We start from the raw sequence: 18,438 nt of genomic DNA on the forward strand, positions 1-18,438 counted from the left end.
TATGTGAGCTCTATAACGGATTCGCATCCCTTACTTAACAGGTACATAGTATATATTATATTATTATCTATCACTCTCGCTAACCTTTTCATTTTACTTTTTTTTTTTTTTTTCAAATAATTTTTTTTATTTTTTTTCAAATAACTCTAATTGATATTTTAATTAATTTTTATTTATATTTCAAAAAATTCTAAACTTTTATTTAAATTATTTGAAAAATACACATGAAATATAAACACAAGAAGTAGTTATAAGCCACATTATTTCGGTGACTGCTACTCCTTTATAATTTCGGAATTTCAAATTATAGAGTTTCGTATAGGGTGCCCTACCCCATACTTACTATCTTATTCTGAATATGTCAAAGGAATAAAATCTCCTATTTATATTTTTACATATTTACATATATTTATATACAACTATTTCTTAATCATTAACGGAATAGAATGTCTTTGAGTTTATTTAAACATCTAACTTTTTCAACTAATAAGGCACTAAATCCATCACGCATTGTTATAGCAGCAGCATTTCATACTAGTCCTCTCTCAGCTAATGCAACCCCTGCTTCATCACAATGGACACCTAACTCTGTTCGTACAGGCGTCATTGCTAGAAAGAAAGGCATGACATCTGTTTGGAGCGAATCTGGTATTCGTATGCCTGTTACTGTTTTACAAGTAAATAGGGGGAGGGGGAAAAAAAAAGTTAATGCTTAATAATCTTATGCATGACACTCATATGTATATTATTAGTTAGAAAACGTGATTGTTACAGATATTCGTACTGAAGAAAAACATGGCTATAATGCTTTACAGATCGGATGCACAGAAAAGAAAGAAAAAAACGTAACAAAGCCATTAATTGAACACTTTAAATCGTTGGGAGTTGGACTTCGACAAAAGTTATTTGAATTTCAAATTACTAAGGATGCCTTTTTACCTATTGGTACTGAATTAACAGCTAATCATTTTGTTACAGGTCAATATGTGGATGTGACAGCGCCTTCGTGAGTGAAATAAATAAAATATAAACACATAAAAAGTATCTAGTTAGGTGTTTTCTTATGTATATGTATATATGTGTATATATATTTATTTATATAGAATTGGTAAAGGTTTTGCTGGTGTCATGAAAAGATGGAATTTTAAAGGTCTTCCTGCTTCTCATGGTGTATCACTAACACATCGTTCAGGTGGTTCAACAGGCCAACGTAAGGTAAAGAATAAGTTATAATACACTTGAATATGAAAATATACTTATGATTGTTATATATATATGATTAGTGGCCTAGTAAAGTATTTAAAGGTAAAAAGATGGCTGGTCGTCTTGGTGGCGAAAATGTTACAGTTCAAAATTTGAAAGTTATCAAAGTTGACCCTGAATTAAATTTAATTTATGTGAAGGGCTCTATTCCTGGATTTGATGATCAGTTCGTTAAAATTAAAGATGCTGTCAAATTACGCGGCGAAAAGCTTTTTCCAAAGGAATCCATCCCCCCTCCTTTCCCTACATTTATGAGTCAATAGTTTAGTTTAAATAAAAGAAAGAAAGAAAGAAAGAGAGAGAGAGAGAGAAACAAAACAAAAAGAATAAACATATAGAATAGTTTGTATATAGTCTTATATGCATGAATATATATATATTTATATAACATGTATTTTTACTTGATACAAATGGCATTAGGGGGAGAAGCAACACCATTCTCTTTGTTCAAAGGTGCGTTATTAAAAAAATAGGTGTATATTTTATCTTTAGCAGAGTCTTCTGCAAGGTCTTCAAGGAAAAACATTTAAAATTCAACTTTAGAACAATTTATATACATGTAATCATATATTTCTTCTTTCACAGAAGGAGGGAAAAAAAAGAAAGAAAAGAAAAGCTAAAATAAATTACTTGATGTGGAAAAGCGCTTTATTTTTGTAATTCTTCTCTATCTTGGAGAATCTTTTTATAGTTGGCTTGCTCTTCAGCTGGAATCTTTTCGAAATATTTTTGTGTATATTTGTTAATAGTGAATGCACTCACTTGTTCTAAATTATCACACAAAAGCTTGAATTTATCGTCACAATTAATGATTCTTTTATCTGTTTCTGACTGTAAGTTATGCTTTCTAATATATTCCCACATCTTTTTAACAGTTTGAGGACGAGAGCACTAGAACAAAATAATAATAAATAAAGTATATACATAAGAAGCTGATTAACAAGAACATAACAACTTACTATATCGGTTCCAATAATGTCACTTAAAGGTGAAGTCACTTTATACACAGGCCAATCGATAGGCTTCTTGGGCTGTTGCTTCTTTTTTTTGGTTTCCTTTTTAATAGTAGGAGCAGTCGTCTTTTTAATCGACGTATCTTTTTTCTTTAAAACACGTTCCGAATCTTGCGAAGAAGTAGAAGCTTGTTGTTGGAAACTCAAAAAAACTTGTTCAATTAAAGTATTAATTTCCTTTTTTACATGATCTAAAGATGTTCCAATTTGAGCTTCTAATTCCTTTCTGATTTTTTTTGTGGTAATCGTTGAAAGATCAGAGTTTTTCAATATTGCTATATAGTTATTTCGTGTTAATTGATGTTTTAATTTTTTTATTTTAAATGTTTCTATTCACCTTCAATATTTGTTCTATATTGTTCAGTCATTTACTATTTAGCTAAGCTTTTTGTTTTAAAAATAACAAAAAAAAAAAAAATAAAATAAGACAAAATATCCTATGTTTATTGTTAATATTTTTTTTTTTCAAGTACACGCGGCTGCTGTTGCATCTTTTTTTTTTGTGATTTTTAATAAGGATTTTATTATTTTTGACAAGTACAATAATCTATTTGAATTTCATTATATTAAATTAACAATAGATTTATAAGCTCTTTTCTTTATTATTTATTCCTCATCATTTTTCTATTTTAAATAGTTACTATAGGCACATTTTATGATGCATTTATACCTTATACAGCGCTGATGAGTTCAATTAACGTTTTTAAAAATTCTAATTAGCGGAAGCTAAAACCTCAATTTATGTAATAAAATAAATCAATAAGTATGCTCAAATTTCCCAAATAGCAATTCTGAAAAAAAAAAGGTAAAAGCTTTTTAATAATCAAATGGCGTTTTTATTTTTATACATTGTATTTTAAACATGAGTATAATAAGAATTTTTTTTTAATGGAAGAGGACCAAGGTAGAATCACCACAGAAGATGGTGAAGATGTTATGGATATATTATTGAAGAAGGGAGTGAAGAATTTAACAAATTTAACAGCACATAAAGAAGCGGAGCCCATTCTCATTAAACTCGATCCCGAAGATAAAAATGTAGAAAATAGAATGGAAGTTGTAGCTGAAAAAGTAAAGAAAATAAAAAAAAAAGATAGATTACGTGCTGTCAATAAATATAATAGCTATACCAACGATTAAAAGACTTTATTTTTCTACTATTTGAATATCAAGTTTTTTTTTTTGTTGCAAAATCTGGAAGAATGGCGGGCAATATTGAACGTACTGTATAGACTTGGGCTAAAATAATTAAAAATAAATTTGAAAAGGATATATATGAGAATCAAACACATTTAGTTAACTGTCCCGAGATCCAATTGCAGGAGAAGCAACAATACTATTTTGATTAAGTTCTATGATGACAAATCATTTACGACAGCTGATAGTCTTATGGCAGCATTTAAGAGTTTTAATTTAAAAAGAACCCACAGTCAATAATTTTATGTAATTTATCAATTAAGAAGCCTGTTGCTCGAAGTGTCGAAAATGTATAAATGAGAGATATGAAAGGTTTCGATACTAGACTTCAACAGACAAGGATTATATTAAAAATTGTATTTTTATTAATAGATCCGGTTTCGATATTCATATGAGGCTCTCTTATAATGTATAAAAATAAAAACACCATTTGGCTATATATTTATATATATAAAAGGAGTTATTTCAACTTCGAATTCAGGTCATGCAATTTATGTATTTGCTTTTTTTTTTGTCTCCATACTTACCTTTTTTCTTTGCGGAAAACTTCATAATTCAACTACCATGGCACAACTTCGTATGAATTGCCCTGGTTGAATAGCTATTTTAGCCTTCGTGCTTTGTTATTCGCAGTGGAAAACTGCTTTGGCTTACACAATAGGGATTTAGGTGAATAGGCTATGTATGGGGATCTCTGACATAGCAACTAGTATCCTCTTCTCGCCTCTTTTTTTTAATCTTTCAAGTTAGATAAGCTTTCACCTTCTCGTGGTTAGTTCTGTTAATCATAGCTTTTTTTTTTTTTTTTTTTTTTGCAATAAGAACTAAGAAAGGCATTTTTGTTATTTAAATAAAAAACGAATTTGATTTATATTAGTGTTTAGAATTTATGTTTAATTTGTTTATGACCATACTATTAGTAGTAGACGTTTTAGAGGGGTGCTTAAGACTGAAATACAAGATTTTGTTTCTCTTGGCTGATTATATATCTTTTCTTTTTTTTCCCCTATTCTTTTATCTCTATGAATTGATATTTTAATGGCTTAATTAGTTCTTCCGTACCCCCCTCTTCCTATTGAAAATCCTGGTCCCAAGTTGCTGCAATGGTTATTTAATAACTGAAGCTAATGTATTATTATTCATTTTTTATAACATTGGTATATTTTTTCCTTTACTTCATCCCTCCCCCCATCTCTTTCTTTATTTTGCGTCTCTTACAATGGTTTTTTATGTTCTTTTTTTCTATTATTTTATTAAGCTGATCCAGTATCATTTAGATACTATGTGCTCATAAAGATCAAAAATTTAATCATGTAATCGTATAGATATGCCTTTGAATTTAAATTAGAGCATTTTATTTTTTTTTTTTTATTTTTTTTTTTTAAAAAAAAGTCCGCGCTTTACCATCGTCTATTACTACTAACAAGCTACCTTTTATTTTCTTTTCTTTTGTTTTATTATAATATAAAATAAGATTAACATCATGTCATTTCAGGCAACCGCATTCGCATTTCTGTTTCCAGGAAATGCAATGACAAATTCTATCTTAGCTACAGCTTATATTTCTATCTTTCCAAATCTTCTTCTTTATTTTGTTCCTCCTGATATTAATACAGGTGCTTTAAACGTGTTAGTTAGTTTTGCTGTTGGTAAGAACGAAATATATATTTTTATATATACATATATGCCTTCATATAAATAAAGTTCACCTCTAATTATACTATTTTTTTTATATATATAAAATGGAAAGGTGGACTTTTGGGTGACGTCTTTCTTCATTTACTTCCTCATGCTTTCTTGGGTGAAAAGACAGAAGAACATTCATTCGTCGAGATTGATAATCAAAAGAATGTACTTATAGGTACAGGTATTTTTATTGGTTTATTTTTCTTTTTCTTTATGGATAAGATGATGCGTATTGTGAATGGAGGTAGTGGTCATGATCACGGTAGTCATCAACATCATCATCATCACGAAGAACCTACTTCATCAGCTATGACTTCAGCTCTCGAAAAGGAAGATAATAGTGCTATTCGTCAACGTAAACAGGTTGTTGAACAAGTGAAAAAGGAGCTTGATAAGGATGAAAAACATAAAGAGGGAATTAAATTAAGTGCCTATCTTAATTTACTTGCTGATTTCACACATAACATGACAGATGGTCTCGCCATGGCTGCTTCCTTTTATGCTTCTCCTGCTGTAGGCGCTACAACCGCAGTAGCTGTTTTCTTTCATGAAATTCCTCATGAAGTAGGTGATTATGCTATTTTAGTTCAATCTGGCTTTAGCAAGCAAAAAGCTATGATGGCTCAATTCACAACTGCTGTAGGTGCCTTCTTAGGTACCATCATTGGTATCATAATTGAAGAAAGATCTCTTGCAAATAGAGCAGCTGACATAAAGTCAAATATGACTAATGTAGTAGGCTTATTTGGTACTGATCTTCGTTGGGGAGATCTTGTTATTCCATTTGCTGCAGGTGGTTTCCTTTATATTGCAACTGTAGGTGTTATTCCTGAATTATTAGAAGTTACAGGCAATATAAAGAAGGATAAAAAGCAAGCCTTTACAGAGTTTATTGCTATGTTTGTTGGTTTAAGTTTAATGTTCTTTATTGCTTGGAATGATATCCCTGCCTAAATAAAAATAAAAAAAATAAAATAAAATAAAATAAAAAAAAATAAAAAATAAAACAAAAATAAACTTATTTTTTTATTATTATTATTTAATACAATAAAGCTTTGAGGAGCTATATTAATAATTGCTCTATAAATAAACAAATGTATACAACACAATGATGGCGTAATTAATCATCGCTATCCGACGAGCTACCAGAACCCGATAAACTCTCTTCATCTTCATCCTCTATTTGTGTAAACAACTGTTAATATAAAGATATGTAAAATATTCAATTTATTTAACTTACTGAATAATGCCCTGAGAGACATTGGACCTGCGCCGGCTGTATTAACTACATTGGGTGGTCTAACTGATGTTGGTGTATGAAGTAAAGAAGATGTATTATAAGGCGCTGATTGGAAAGTAGGAGGCACCGATGGGGTATCATTTTGAGGTGATCCTGGTGCTGAGGGGCCGCCTCTGGATAGACTCATGCTAATATCGTTAGCTAAGGACTCAAGATCTTCGTCATCACTACTATCATCACTACTGCTACCACTTTCACTTTCACTACCACTACCACTTGATGAATCTGTTGTCTCTGAACTACTACTGCTCATTTCAGAATCAGAGCTAGAGTCTTCATTAGAAGAGGATGAACTATCTTCATCAATGATTTCCTCATTCTTATTGGTCACTTTTAGACGTTTGATTCTACTACGATCTTCAAATTCATCTGAATTTGTTTTATGAAGAACATGATTTATAGGGGTGTTAATAGTAGGTGTTCCTGTTGTTGATAGGGTAGGAGATATAGCATCAGGATGTCGAATAGGTACTGAAGCCATTTTTAATTTACGTTTCTTTGGCGTTGACTTGTTAGATGCAGTATTTAGACTGCTTTGACTAACAGGTGAGTTAGATGTAATGGGTGTGTTGGGTAAAGTCAAACTAATGGGAACACTAGGAGAGGATATATGGGTAGATGCTTCTGAAACATTTACTAAAGGAGAGGGAGTAGGGATGGGTTGAGGTCGAGAGAGGATACTAGGAGTAGAAATTTCTTCAAAAGTATCTGATCCAGATTCTGATTCGCTATCTAAAATAGCATCCATATCTTTTGATATATCAAAATCAAAATCATCCACACCTGCAGAAGTATCTTCAGCAGCCAACATTAGAGATGGGGCGGGTGATGGTACTTTTACAGGAGCAGGTGGTGTGGATAATTTTACAGGAGCAGGTGGTGTGGATACTTTCACAGGTACAGAAGGTGTCAGTAGTTTTACAGGTACAGGTGGCGTTGGTGCTTTTACAGGTACAGAAGATGCAGATACTTTTACAGGTACAGGTGGTGTTTGTAAAACTGGCTGCTTAGCAACGGATGGTGAACGCGTCGTATGATTATTAGGTAAAACTAATGTGTCATTTCTATCTGATAAACTGATTTCTGCACTTTGCAGTTCAATAGTAAAAGTCTATATTTAAAAGTTAGAACAAGTCATTCTCCTTTATGAATACACATATAAAAGAAAAAGTAAATTACCTTTGCTACTTCATCATAAATAAGAATACAATTATGCTCATCTTTAGTATTTACATGAGCATCATAAAGAACATTAGGTTTCTAAGAAATAATAACTATTATTAAGAGTTTTTTCTTCTTTTTTTTTATCATAAAAATATGAAGAACATTACATTTGAGCTCCTCATTTCAATTTGACAATTGCCATTTTTTCTTTCTAATTTGGCTTCTTTTCCAAAGATGTTAAAATCTGAACTTGTTTTGTCTAAAATATATTAAATGAGTTAATCCAGTTAACAATATATACATGTACAAGATCGAATTTTATTTGAATTTACGTATAACGTTAAAGAACTTTTGCGTTTTCTTTTTAATTTTTCCATCAAACGACTTGCCTACAGTTAATTTGTAACGTCCTTTCTCCAAAAATTTAAAGGGCATGAAAAAAACGATTTTTATAGATGAAAATAAGGATTAAATGATTTTGGTGCTTTTTTTTTTTCTGATCTGAAAAAAAAAACAAATAAATGATAAATGTATGTATATAAATATATATATATGTATATGTATAAATAACTATAGACTTTAAGAGCTTAGGTTTAGATAACTATAATATATTGGTAAGACGATTAAATAAATAAACGTTTATATATGAATAAATAAATAAAAAAGACAATTTAAGATCCAAGCAATATATGTAGTGTAGAACCGGAAAAAAAAGTTAAAGTCATTTTATTTTATTTCTCCCCAATCAAAATCGTTATTTATGATAGACGGAATAAAAAAAAAAAGCTAGACAGATAATATAAAAAAAGTTAGTAGATAAGCTATTCGTTTATATCAGAGATATATAAATCAAAAACCTTAGAGCAGTTCGTTACTCTACACAGAGTCGTTGCTTATCTACAAGGAATATCATGTATGAAACCAAAACTGTTGTATTCTTAACATAAAGATCTAATAGCATAGCAAAATGAGTTTATAGTCAGAAGATACCATTGCAAAATAAATATTACTTGTCTTATAAAAGGAAATGCAGGCTTATCTTAAGAATAGTATTGTGATGGTTGATAATAGATACAACTAACGTTATATTAAATGAATAATTGCTTCTTCAAAGTTCTCAACAATTTTCTGATACTTACACAGCATCTCGAATTAATTCTTTATTCTATGCTGATAATGTAGTTCTTATCACAACTCAAAATAGAATACATAAGCTACTTCAAAATTGTAAATAGTATTGCTATGAGCTGGGATACAGATGGAATCCAACTCCATGTGTTATACTTGACCCAATTATATGTTATATATACAAATATAGGATGCTCCGATTCAGGGATATGATTTGTTTTCCTATGATAGAGTAACATTTAGCCCAGGTGGGGTCCTTCATACTTTTGAACTTATCTTTAGTAACACTACCGAAGCTTTTGAAACTATGAACTAAACATAAGCCATTGATATTAACAGTAAAGGATTTAATAATAAAAGATTTAACAGCCTTTTTTTTTTTTTTTTTTTTTTTTTTTTACTTTGATTCTATTCCCAAATGACTCAACTTCGATTTGAATATGGCTTAGCTATTTCTAAAATTACTTCAGTTCAGTGCTGTAAATTAGAAGATGCTCAAAACATATACAGTATAAAGATATCTGGCAGTTCAAGTATGCCAACTAATAAAGTGAACTATAAATGCACTTTTATCTCAATCATTACAGGACTCTGCAACTAAATCTTAATGATTGAAACTATCGTCAACTAATCCAGTCAACCTAAAGTACAGTCCTTAACACACACCAGAAACTTAAAAACAACAGATTAGACCCTATCCTTTGGCTTTCTAAGTCTTTTATTGTTGGATGTAATTTATGTAGTTATTGGTACCTTGGGGTAGTTACCTAATAGTCATTCAACTTATCATCCCAAACCCTCCCCCCCTTTACAGAACTCTCTACTCCTTTATTTTGAATAAGCTTACAGCATACCAATCATGTTTATATTGAAATATTCTTCCTTGGTTTGTCCATTTGTTAGCTACTTGTATAACCAACTTGATTAATTTTTCCTTCTCCCCATATAAATTTCCCTTTATTGACTTTACAGTTCCTTAATTGTTTCCCCTCTCTTTCTTCTCCACTATTCGTATCATAGCTATACTTTGTTCCATTTTAATTACTTTCCTTCTTTACCCTTTTTACCCTTGACTATAACAGAGTTTTTCTTTTTAGTATCTTTTTTCTTTTTTTTTTTTAAAAAAAAACTATTGTTTAAACATATTATTTACTTTCAACGGCCATTAATTATTACTCATTAAGCTACTTTGTGCAAAAAAAAAAAAAAAAAAAAAAAAAAAAAAAAAAAAAAAAAAAAAAAAAAAAGCAAAGCAAAGCAAATCCCGAATTCTCTAAACCTTTTTTTTTTTTTTTTCTGTTTTATCTCCTATAACACTAAATATACCCCTATTATCCTACCATTTTTTTTTTAACAGCTTAAATAGACTTTACCTCCAATTTTTTTTTTCTTTTTGAAAAAAAAAAAGGCAAACCTTAAAATAATGGATACAGATTTTAGAATAGATTTCCTTGATCATTGTGCTGCATTAGCTTTTCACGATTCCATAACATTAGATCCAAACAGTAATGCTAATAACAAAAAAGCTCGTGTAGTTACATTAGATTTCCTAACATCTTGCTTAATTGAACGATCCACCTATGATTATATCAATGTTATTCAACAGTTTAGTACAACTGAAAATTTTTTCAGGACAGTAGGACGTGAAATGATGAGATCAGGTGCGTTACAACGTTGGCAATCATGGAATTATGAAATCATGACTGTCTCTACTTACTATGATGATAAACGATACCAGCATCGTTATTTTTCAAAACTTACAGAACAATTATCAAATGATACATTGTTGTTTGTCTTTTATAAAAAGGAGGATAAACGACGCTTCGAACATGAGAGAGCGCTTTTAAAAAAGAAGCCAAAAAAGACGGATCATGAATCTTTTAATAAACATAGCAACTTAATAGCTGATCCTGCGAGCCGTGAAATACTCGAGCTTTGTCAGAGTTATAGTCCAACAGAATTATTTTTCACTCAGGCAAATACATTAGTGAAACGACTTCAAAAGTTAATAGACCAAGTATGGCCTGATATGAATTATAAAGTAGTTATATTTGGGTATATATATATATTTATACAAATATTTTATTTATATATAAATATATATATATGCATGTATAAATGATTTTTTTAAAGCGATGACAAAAAATATACAAATATATAGTATTTATTTATTTATTTATTCATTTATTATATATATAAAGGTCTGCAGCAAACCGTTTAGGTCTTCAGGATGCAGATATTGATCTATGCATTGTTGTTCCTCATGCGCAATATGAAAAAGACTTGAAGAAATATCGAAATCGATTAGCCAAAATACCCAACTCAGTATATAACATGACTTATCTTGCAAAACAATTAAGAAATTATGGTATGAAGGATGTGGAGGCTATCACGACTGCTACAGTTCCTATTTGTAAATTTTATGACCCTAGAACAGATCTTCATTGTGATATCAATACACATAATATTTTAGGAATTGAAAATACAAACTTGATTGGTATTTATGCTGATTTAGACTTCCGTATCCGTCCCTTTTTATCCGCTATTAAATATTTTGTTAAACAAAAGGATATTAATAATCGTAAGTTTTTATCATTTGTATACGTGTTTTGAAAAAAATTTGCTAAAATTTCGTTTTGTCATTGTTGTTGTCGTCGTCGTCGTCTTTAGCTCGTGGAGGCACACTTAGTAGTTATGCATATGTTATTATGGCATTGCATTTCTTAATGGCTGGTTTGGAAAATCCTTTGATCCCTAGTCTACAGAATTTAAACGTCAGATGTGAAAATAAATCATGTAATTCAAGAGCCTTTAACAAAATTATTCCTGTATTCTATAACAACCATATCATACATTGTGATGTTCGTTATCATGATTGTGTTTGTATTCGACAACGAAGTTATCCTTTAAAAAAGCAAAATAATGATGTTACTCTATGGGAAGGAAATAACAAAGATACAGTGGCTGAATTGGTAACTAAATTCTTTCTCTTTTATTCGGATGCTGTAAACTATGTGGTTTCCATTATTACAGATGATGGTAAGCCTGTTGGTAATATTGATATGAATTTTTGGCCCGAGCGACCTATTATTGTTCAAGACCCTTTTATTTTAACTAAAAATGTTGCGTAAGTTTATATATATATGTATTATCTATTATACATGAAATTCATATCTTATATATATATATATATATAGTCGAACATGTACATCAGTAGGCTTCTCCATAATTTTAGAAGAGTTTCGACGAGCAGCAAAGCTTTTGATGAAGCATGTTTCTTTTGCAACTGTTTGTGATAAACAACTTAATTTACCACGATTTATAGATACACAATGTTTGGATTATCGAATTCAAATACGAAAACAAAAGAAGATGATAGCTAAAGAGATGAGAAAACAACATAAAGAAATACGCCTACAGCAAAAACAACCGCCGCAACAAGAAACAAAGTTAACAACACCAACAACAACCAAAGACCATGTCATTGGATATTTGGATGATGATGATGATAATAGTAAAGAAGAGCAACTTATTAAATGGTTAGCACCCTATTTATCAGATAATAACGAAATAGAAGAGAATAATAATAATAATACAAAGACCATAAGATCAAAAGAATCAGCAGAAATAGTAAAGTCAGTATTAGATGAGTTCACAGAAGCACTTTTCACTGGTGAGTACTACGAGGAAGAAGAAGAGGTCTCGGATGAAGTAGAAGAGATAAAGAATATGGATCATAAAGAAATCTCGATCTTGCCCACTTATTTTCCACTACAATTTCCAAATCTTGATGATGATGATAAAGAGGAGGAGGAGGATTCAGATCTTGATAGCAATGATACTGAGAACAGTAACAGAGATACTGAACTACGACCTTTATTTTTTAATAATGAAGATCAGCAAATCTCTTCATCTGGTACTGCAGAGACACCAACATCAAGTTCAACTAGTAAAATGATAACGAATGATACTACAGATAACATGGATTCAAAACCCATATTAAACTTAGTCAAGAAGCTTATCTCTTATCAACCACCTTCAACGTCAGCAGATGACATAAATGGTCATTCTCTAAAGCAATTAACGACAGTGCCTTGTACAGATATGCAAAAGCTATTAGATGATCCATGTATGTCTGACATTGATATGAAGGATATCTGTTATTTAGTCGCACAACTTAATTTCCTTAGCGATGCAGTTACACATCGTCTCTTAAATCGTAAAGAGAAAGAAGCAGAAGCAAAGCAGAAAACGGGATCTGAGATAGGTCGGAGTAATTTAGCACTAAAGAACTTGGATAATACACTCTATCAAATGCAGAACACTACTAGTAAGAGACCATCATCAGAAAAATTAGTTGATGTTTTTTTCACCGTTGAAAATGTCCCCGCTGCGTTTGATGCGTATATCATTTATACAGAATTTTATTGGTATGGTCAAGTTCTGGATGTTTCCCCCGCTGAAACAAGGACAGAAAATTCAACCACGGGGTCCTTAACTACAAAATGGAATGTGCACATGAAACTAACATATGAAAATTACAAAATTGGAAGTATTCCTCGCACTATACAATATAATGCAGATTGTATAGATGATTGTTTTTATGTATCTGAGCCTGTTTTACTGTCCCCCTCTGTTTAACATGCATGTATAAATATTATGTAATAAATTCAGGGTGAGAAAAAAAAATAAAAATAAAAAAAAAAGAATAAAATATGACATTTATTGATAACGATAATAGTCGTTTCACTCATCGATAAAAGAATCTGTTTTTGAATACACTATAGATTAAATATATTTTTAGAAAATTAGTCAATATGAAACATTGTAAAGTACTATTACGTTAAAATTTGTAATTGATTAAAAATTAAAGAAAATAACATGAAATAAAATAAAAGAAAACAGAGCAAGAAATATATTTAGATTAGAATTATTAGTAGTAACAATAGTATTAATAGTATTAATAGTATTAATAGTAGTAGTAGTAGTAGTAGTAGTAGTAGTAGTAGTAGTAGTAGTAGTAGTAGTAGTAGTAGTAGTAATAGTGGTAATAATAGTGATAATAATGGTAGTAGTAATAGTAGTAGTAGTAGTAGTAATAAGATAGCTAAGTTGTATAACGAAAAAAAAAATATATACATGAATAATAAAAATCTATAACAAATAACATGTATATATGAATATATGTATATATATAAAAAAAAAGAAATTATGAAATTCGTTCTTTTCCATTCATGACTATGGCCTCATCATTATCTTCCTCTTTAAACATTTTGGCACCTACAATATAAGCATCATCACCTGATTTGAGACGTTTTACACAAGCAAGAGTAGAGGGCCAAGTTAAGAAAAGCCAAGCAGCAATAGGTAATGAAATATAATCCAAAAAGTTCCTCCAAGTACGCGATTCAGTTTTCGATTTATGATAAAACTCTCTATCAATATAGCGATGCAAATGTTCATAAATAGCTAATGTGCCAAATAAAGGGAAGGGTAAAAAGACGGTAATCATCTTCACTACTGTCCAGAGCTTATAAAAGAAATCGGATACTAAGAGTGGATTATTAGCAGGGGAGACGATGGCCATCCATGAAAAGGGAGGAAATAAAATAAGTTGCATTAAAGGTACAGCAGCAAACATAAGCCAACCAGAAGAGGCGGGAATCATATGGGCCTCACAAATAACGGAACAAGCAGCCAATTTATCATAGAAGCCACTTGTAGCCATGTGGCAATCTAACAAGCCCTTTTGAGCGTTCTTTCTATTTTTATAAGAGGCAATCATTTGACGAATAGTGTAACCCAAATCAGCCACACCTTGGAAATGTCTCTTGGCTTGAACGTAACGAGCATGAATATTAGCAAAATAACCTTCGCATTGTACATTTGTTAAATTGATAGGTACATAAATAGGTGCAGTACGAGCATGACCATCTGTTTTAAAGAAACATTTAAGCCACATGTGCATATCTTCACCAATCGCATCAGCATCTACATCCCAGTATCCAACACGTTCAGCCAAAATAAAAGATAAACTGTAATTAGAGCAGGGGACACATAAACCATCTGAGTTACTCAAATTAGACATGACTAAAGCGGCCCAAGTAATATCTGTCATACGAACAGCAGCAGGAACTTGATAACAATTACGAGAAAAGAAAATAGGAGGAGCACAGATAGTATAATAAGGGTCATCTGATTTGTTGAGTGCCTCTTCGACATTCATAATATATAGTTCAGGAATAGCTGCATCAGAATCCATGATAGTTAAAATAATCTTGCGACGATCATAACCTTGTCTTAACATTTCTGCACAACCATTGCGTACTGCAAAATTTACATTAGAGCCTTTACCACGATATTCACCAGGGATATTAGCAGGATGTCCTGTTATTATAAAATTACGAAAACGATCCTTAAAAAACTCTTCCAATCTTTTCCCTTTTTCTTCCCAACCATTTTCTGAGGCCTCCATTGCTAATATAATAACGTAATTGGTACTAGCATTTCTAAATATACAAATGGATATACACATATAAAAAAAAAATCAATATAAACGGTCTTTTAAAACATAAATATTTGTATATAAATGTAAATTAAATAAGTACCTGTGAACAGCCAATTTGCCAATCGTATCCTTTAAAAGACCTTCAGGTTCACTATAATTTGGAATAACAAAGGTATGAACGTATTGAGGCTCTTGATAGATAAGAGCTTGATTTTGTTGTTGTTCTTCATCATCACCTTGATTAAATTCGGCAACATACTGAGAACGTTCACGGGTATTTGCTCGGTTTGTTTGAAAAGTATCCATAGCAATCTTGGCTTTATCATCTTGAGATTTATCATTAAAATTATGTTTATTCATCTTGTTCCATTTGTCAATGTTAGCTCTAATGCGTACAGATGATAGATAGAATTTGCAAACATGGTTTACTTGTTGATATAAAAACCCAGTAAAGTAAACGAAAAGAAAGAGAATATAAGCTCTAGGAAAAAAGATAGGGCCTAAAGGTAAGAGAGCCAAAGAAATAATTGGTGTCAAGGGCGCAACCCATTCGGCTGGCGAACTTAGGCGACTCATTTAGATAAGAGAAGAAAAAGAGACAGCAAAAAAAAAAGAAACAATAGAATAAAGGAAGAAGAAGAAAAAGTCAAGAATTTCTTGATTGTTGGCTATTAATATTGCAAGTTAAAAAATAAAATAAAATAAATAAATAAATAAATAAATAAAAAAAAAAAATAAAAAAAAAAAAAAAAGAGCGCAAAAAAACAGGTCAAAATGATTAAAATTTGTAAGTAGGAGTTTTTTTTTTTTTTTTTTTTTTTTTTGTTTGATACAGAAACGAAACATAAAAAAAAAAAGGTTCCGTCTGCCCTAATATTTTTTTTAAAAAAAAATCTGGTCCAATTAAAATTTTTATTATTCCATTTTAACATGTTTGTTATTGCCCCAATAAATAAAGACTTGTAGAACAAGAATAGCATTAAAAATAGCTGCTAAAAGTGATCCAAATAGCATTAAAGGATCATCAATTTCTGTCATTGTTGTAAAAACACGAGCAGAACTACCAGCAAGATAATTGACAACAGTAAATACTGACAATTGTCCTGTTGACTTATTTTTGAAATTTGTATAAATTTGTGGTATTTTAGCTGCTAAATTTAGAGGGATTGTAGTAGCAAATAAAGTGCTCATCAAAACAGGGGAAATAATTGTTTGATCATTAAGACAATACCATAAACTACCTAGTGACAATAGAGTGAACACGAGTTTAGTTATCTTTCTACTAAACTGAAACATGAGAACCATAATCAAAACATTTTGAATGCAAATAAACATGATTTCACCAAAAGTACTAAATGGATTTCCTTGTCGTAAATTATAAGAAAGTGTAATAAAATAAGAAAGTGTCTCTATTAAATAACTTGTAAAAGACAATCCTTCTGTTGATTTGTTTCTAAGAATTGTCAATATTTGAGGTATTTTCACGATAGATCCACCCAAGACAATACCAAGACCAAGTCCTTTGCTAATGACATATTTAATACAATCTTTATCTCCAATATTTAAGTTTTCAATAAGCGAGACGTAGCATTTTTCTCCAATAATCCCAATAGCTGGATCACGTAATACAGGAGGCAATTGCATTTTATTATTTTAAAGAAGGAGAAGAAGAAAAAAAAAAAAAAAAACACAGTGAAACAGCCAATTATATTTTAATTTTCAATAAATTGAATTTTTCCTTAAAAAGTTCAAATGGATATTCTTTGTCCTACTTTTGCTAGAAACAATCTTTACGAATAAATAGAAAGATATGCGTAGTTGAGGAATTGAAATCACCCATAAATGAGCATCAGATATAGAAATTGAAAAAAAAAGGTATCAAAAGTTAAAGAGATAATAATGTCTAAAAAAGAAGAAGAAGAGAAGATGCAATAGTATCTTAATCGTCATGAATAGGAGTAATATTCAAATCTTCGTATTTTGATTGTTGAGTAACTTTAACTGTAAAAATTTGTATCAAGTAGAGTAGAATAAAGGATCTAGAAGCTTAATAAATTCTAAATTGCTAAAGAAGGACAAAGGGATAAAAGTGGGGTCGTACTTTATTAGTCAAACAAGTAATAAATGAACTTGATTGATGTTATAATAATTTGACACAAGAATAAATGAATTTTCTTTATTGTATCTAAAGAAGCCACTATGATTAAAAGGATTTATCTATTAAGAAAAATAAAAAATAACCAATTAGCACAGAGCAACTTTATTATAGAGAGAAGGTAATAAGAGCTTCTTAGGAGTCGAGAGGAAAAAAAAAAAAAGGAAAGCGGATTAGTAATGGTGTATGGCATATGGAGTCGACGGCGCTTATAAAAACATTGAATGGAGTATTCACAGGTAAATTTATCATTTATATGATTAGAAATATCCACTGGAAAGTCAACCAAGTCGTCAACGAAGGACATGACTACGTTCAACATGGATTATTGATAATCAAAGAAAGACAGTAAGCTGATATCAATTTGGAGCTGAAAGCATTACAAAGACAAGTAAAGCTATCTTGTAAGGATTGTGGACGATCTGAAGTATTTAACATTGAAATACATCATTGCCAGAGGACGCTTTATAAATTTACACCAGTGTAGAAGTCTAAGATGGTAGTTTGAGACAAAGAATATGAGATTGTCATGACTGTATCATTTAAAGAAGGGAGGTAAAGCCTTAAAACTATTATTGAATACAAGTAGACTAGCAATGTGAGTTATAATTACATATTAAGAAATAATTAGGGGTATCATTTATAACATTATTAACTAGTTAGGAGAAATGATATGATTGGAAGATGTTTGAAACTAGTACCTATTTTATCCTTTAACAATTAGTTGGTAAGGAAAAAAAAAAAAGGTGCTTATTTAAAATAAGAAACATGAAGCATAAACAATTGATTAAAGCACCTCTGCTGTCTCTATAAATGGATTCTCAGATTCCACATCAGTGTTGTTTGCAGCATTATTAACGGTAACACTCCTATCCTTTTTTATCTTTTTTCTTCTTAAAAAAAAAAAAGTAGAAAAATGCAAATATAGTTGTCATTAAATATTACCACATCACTGTTACTGCTGCCTTTTTTTTTTTTTTTTTTTTTTTTTTTTTTTTTTTTTTACAATTATGTATTTGAAGAG

The 18,438-nt window shown here is 30.4% G+C and overlaps 9 protein-coding genes across 9 annotated transcripts; 5 read left to right on the top strand and 4 right to left on the bottom strand.

Moving 5' to 3' along the window:
* The first annotated feature begins 363 nt into the window (after window positions 1-363).
* Window positions 364-1,598, top strand: BX663DRAFT_495769 (translation protein). The gene is made up of 4 exons (XM_051525690.1): window positions 364-677; window positions 753-1,006; window positions 1,104-1,215; window positions 1,284-1,598. Exons 1-4 carry the CDS (start codon window positions 447-449, stop codon window positions 1,524-1,526), a joined length of 840 nt encoding a protein of 279 aa, XP_051387387.1. The 5' UTR covers window positions 364-446; the 3' UTR covers window positions 1,527-1,598.
* BX663DRAFT_495771 (SWIB/MDM2 domain-containing protein) lies at window positions 1,526-2,689 on the bottom strand. The gene is made up of 3 exons (XM_051525691.1): window positions 2,614-2,689; window positions 2,223-2,551; window positions 1,526-2,154 (listed from the first exon to the last, which is right to left on the bottom strand). Exons 1-3 carry the CDS (start codon window positions 2,642-2,644, stop codon window positions 1,912-1,914), a joined length of 603 nt encoding a protein of 200 aa, XP_051387388.1. The 5' UTR covers window positions 2,645-2,689; the 3' UTR covers window positions 1,526-1,911.
* Window positions 2,690-3,164: 475 nt separating this feature from the next.
* On the top strand, window positions 3,165-3,625 carry BX663DRAFT_548451 (uncharacterized protein; the record flags this gene model as incomplete). The annotated part of the gene is made up of 2 exons (XM_051531079.1): window positions 3,165-3,347; window positions 3,509-3,625. The coding sequence occupies 2 exons, from the start codon at window positions 3,165-3,167 to the stop codon at window positions 3,623-3,625; spliced, it is 300 nt and encodes a 99-aa protein (XP_051387389.1).
* A 1,241-nt stretch (window positions 3,626-4,866) lies between these two features.
* On the top strand, window positions 4,867-6,133 carry BX663DRAFT_495773 (Zinc/iron permease). Its single transcript, XM_051525692.1, has 2 exons — window positions 4,867-5,122; window positions 5,224-6,133. The coding sequence occupies exons 1-2, from the start codon at window positions 4,957-4,959 to the stop codon at window positions 6,111-6,113; spliced, it is 1,056 nt and encodes a 351-aa protein (XP_051387390.1). The 5' UTR covers window positions 4,867-4,956; the 3' UTR covers window positions 6,114-6,133.
* A 28-nt stretch (window positions 6,134-6,161) lies between these two features.
* On the bottom strand, window positions 6,162-8,260 carry BX663DRAFT_495776 (uncharacterized protein). Its single transcript, XM_051525693.1, has 4 exons — window positions 7,956-8,260; window positions 7,791-7,882; window positions 7,639-7,719; window positions 6,162-7,570 (listed from the first exon to the last, which is right to left on the bottom strand). The coding sequence occupies exons 1-4, from the start codon at window positions 8,056-8,058 to the stop codon at window positions 6,332-6,334; spliced, it is 1,515 nt and encodes a 504-aa protein (XP_051387391.1). The 5' UTR covers window positions 8,059-8,260; the 3' UTR covers window positions 6,162-6,331.
* Window positions 8,261-10,037: 1,777 nt separating this feature from the next.
* On the top strand, window positions 10,038-10,948 carry BX663DRAFT_137200 (uncharacterized protein). The gene has a single exon (XM_051521553.1). The coding sequence runs from the start codon at window positions 10,175-10,177 to the stop codon at window positions 10,871-10,873; it is 699 nt and encodes a 232-aa protein (XP_051387392.1). The 5' UTR covers window positions 10,038-10,174; the 3' UTR covers window positions 10,874-10,948.
* Window positions 10,949-11,279: 331 nt separating this feature from the next.
* On the top strand, window positions 11,280-13,610 carry BX663DRAFT_137209 (uncharacterized protein). The gene is made up of 2 exons (XM_051521554.1): window positions 11,280-11,878; window positions 11,949-13,610. Exons 1-2 carry the CDS (start codon window positions 11,460-11,462, stop codon window positions 13,390-13,392), a joined length of 1,863 nt encoding a protein of 620 aa, XP_051387393.1. The 5' UTR covers window positions 11,280-11,459; the 3' UTR covers window positions 13,393-13,610.
* Window positions 13,611-13,960: 350 nt separating this feature from the next.
* Window positions 13,961-15,835, bottom strand: BX663DRAFT_483020 (glycosyl transferase family group 2-domain-containing protein; the record flags this gene model as incomplete). Its single annotated transcript, XM_051524465.1, has 2 exons — window positions 13,961-15,260; window positions 15,360-15,835. The coding sequence occupies 2 exons, from the start codon at window positions 15,833-15,835 to the stop codon at window positions 13,961-13,963; spliced, it is 1,776 nt and encodes a 591-aa protein (XP_051387394.1).
* Window positions 15,836-16,083: 248 nt separating this feature from the next.
* On the bottom strand, window positions 16,084-16,923 carry BX663DRAFT_495784 (uncharacterized protein). The gene has a single exon (XM_051525694.1). It carries the CDS (start codon window positions 16,901-16,903, stop codon window positions 16,175-16,177), a length of 729 nt encoding a protein of 242 aa, XP_051387395.1. The 5' UTR covers window positions 16,904-16,923; the 3' UTR covers window positions 16,084-16,174.
* Between the last annotated feature and the right edge of the window lie 1,515 nt (window positions 16,924-18,438).

This window comes from Cokeromyces recurvatus, assembly GCF_025118155.1.
Source record: "Cokeromyces recurvatus strain NRRL 2243 chromosome Unknown BX663scaffold_2, whole genome shotgun sequence".
Lineage (NCBI taxonomy): Eukaryota > Fungi > Mucoromycota > Mucoromycetes > Mucorales > Mucoraceae > Cokeromyces > Cokeromyces recurvatus.

Coding starts and splice junctions, on each gene's coding strand:
- BX663DRAFT_495769 (XM_051525690.1), top strand. CDS start 447: ATGTCTTTGAGTTTATTTAAACATCTAACTTTTTCAACTAATAAGGCA. Junction 678..752: donor TGCCTGTTACTGTTTTACAA/GTAAATAGGGGG, acceptor GTATATTATTAG/TTAGAAAACGTGATTGTTAC. Junction 1,216..1,283: donor GTTCAACAGGCCAACGTAAG/GTAAAGAATAAG, acceptor ATATATGATTAG/TGGCCTAGTAAAGTATTTAA.
- BX663DRAFT_495771 (XM_051525691.1), bottom strand. CDS start 2,644: ATGACTGAACAATATAGAACAAATATTGAAG. Junction 2,552..2,613: donor ATATAGAACAAATATTGAAG/GTGAATAGAAAC, acceptor ATAACTATATAG/CAATATTGAAAAACTCTGAT. Junction 2,155..2,222: donor ACATTATTGGAACCGATATA/GTAAGTTGTTAT, acceptor ATTTTGTTCTAG/TGCTCTCGTCCTCAAACTGT.
- BX663DRAFT_495773 (XM_051525692.1), top strand. CDS start 4,957: ATGTCATTTCAGGCAACCGCATTCGCATTTCTGTTTCCAGGAAATGCA. Junction 5,123..5,223: donor GTTAGTTAGTTTTGCTGTTG/GTAAGAACGAAA, acceptor TAAAATGGAAAG/GTGGACTTTTGGGTGACGTC.
- BX663DRAFT_495776 (XM_051525693.1), bottom strand. CDS start 8,058: ATGCCCTTTAAATTTTTGGAGAAAGGACGTTACAAATTAACTGTAGGC. Junction 7,883..7,955: donor AAAGTTCTTTAACGTTATAC/GTAAATTCAAAT, acceptor AATATATTTTAG/ACAAAACAAGTTCAGATTTT. Junction 7,571..7,638: donor TTTATGATGAAGTAGCAAAG/GTAATTTACTTT, acceptor TTTTAAATATAG/ACTTTTACTATTGAACTGCA.
- BX663DRAFT_137200 (XM_051521553.1), top strand. CDS start 10,175: ATGGATACAGATTTTAGAATAGATTTCCTTGATCATTGTGCTGCATTA.
- BX663DRAFT_137209 (XM_051521554.1), top strand. CDS start 11,460: ATGGCATTGCATTTCTTAATGGCTGGTTTGGAAAATCCTTTGATCCCT. Junction 11,879..11,948: donor ATTTTAACTAAAAATGTTGC/GTAAGTTTATAT, acceptor ATATATATATAG/TCGAACATGTACATCAGTAG.
- BX663DRAFT_495784 (XM_051525694.1), bottom strand. CDS start 16,903: ATGCAATTGCCTCCTGTATTACGTGATCCAGCTATTGGGATTATTGGA.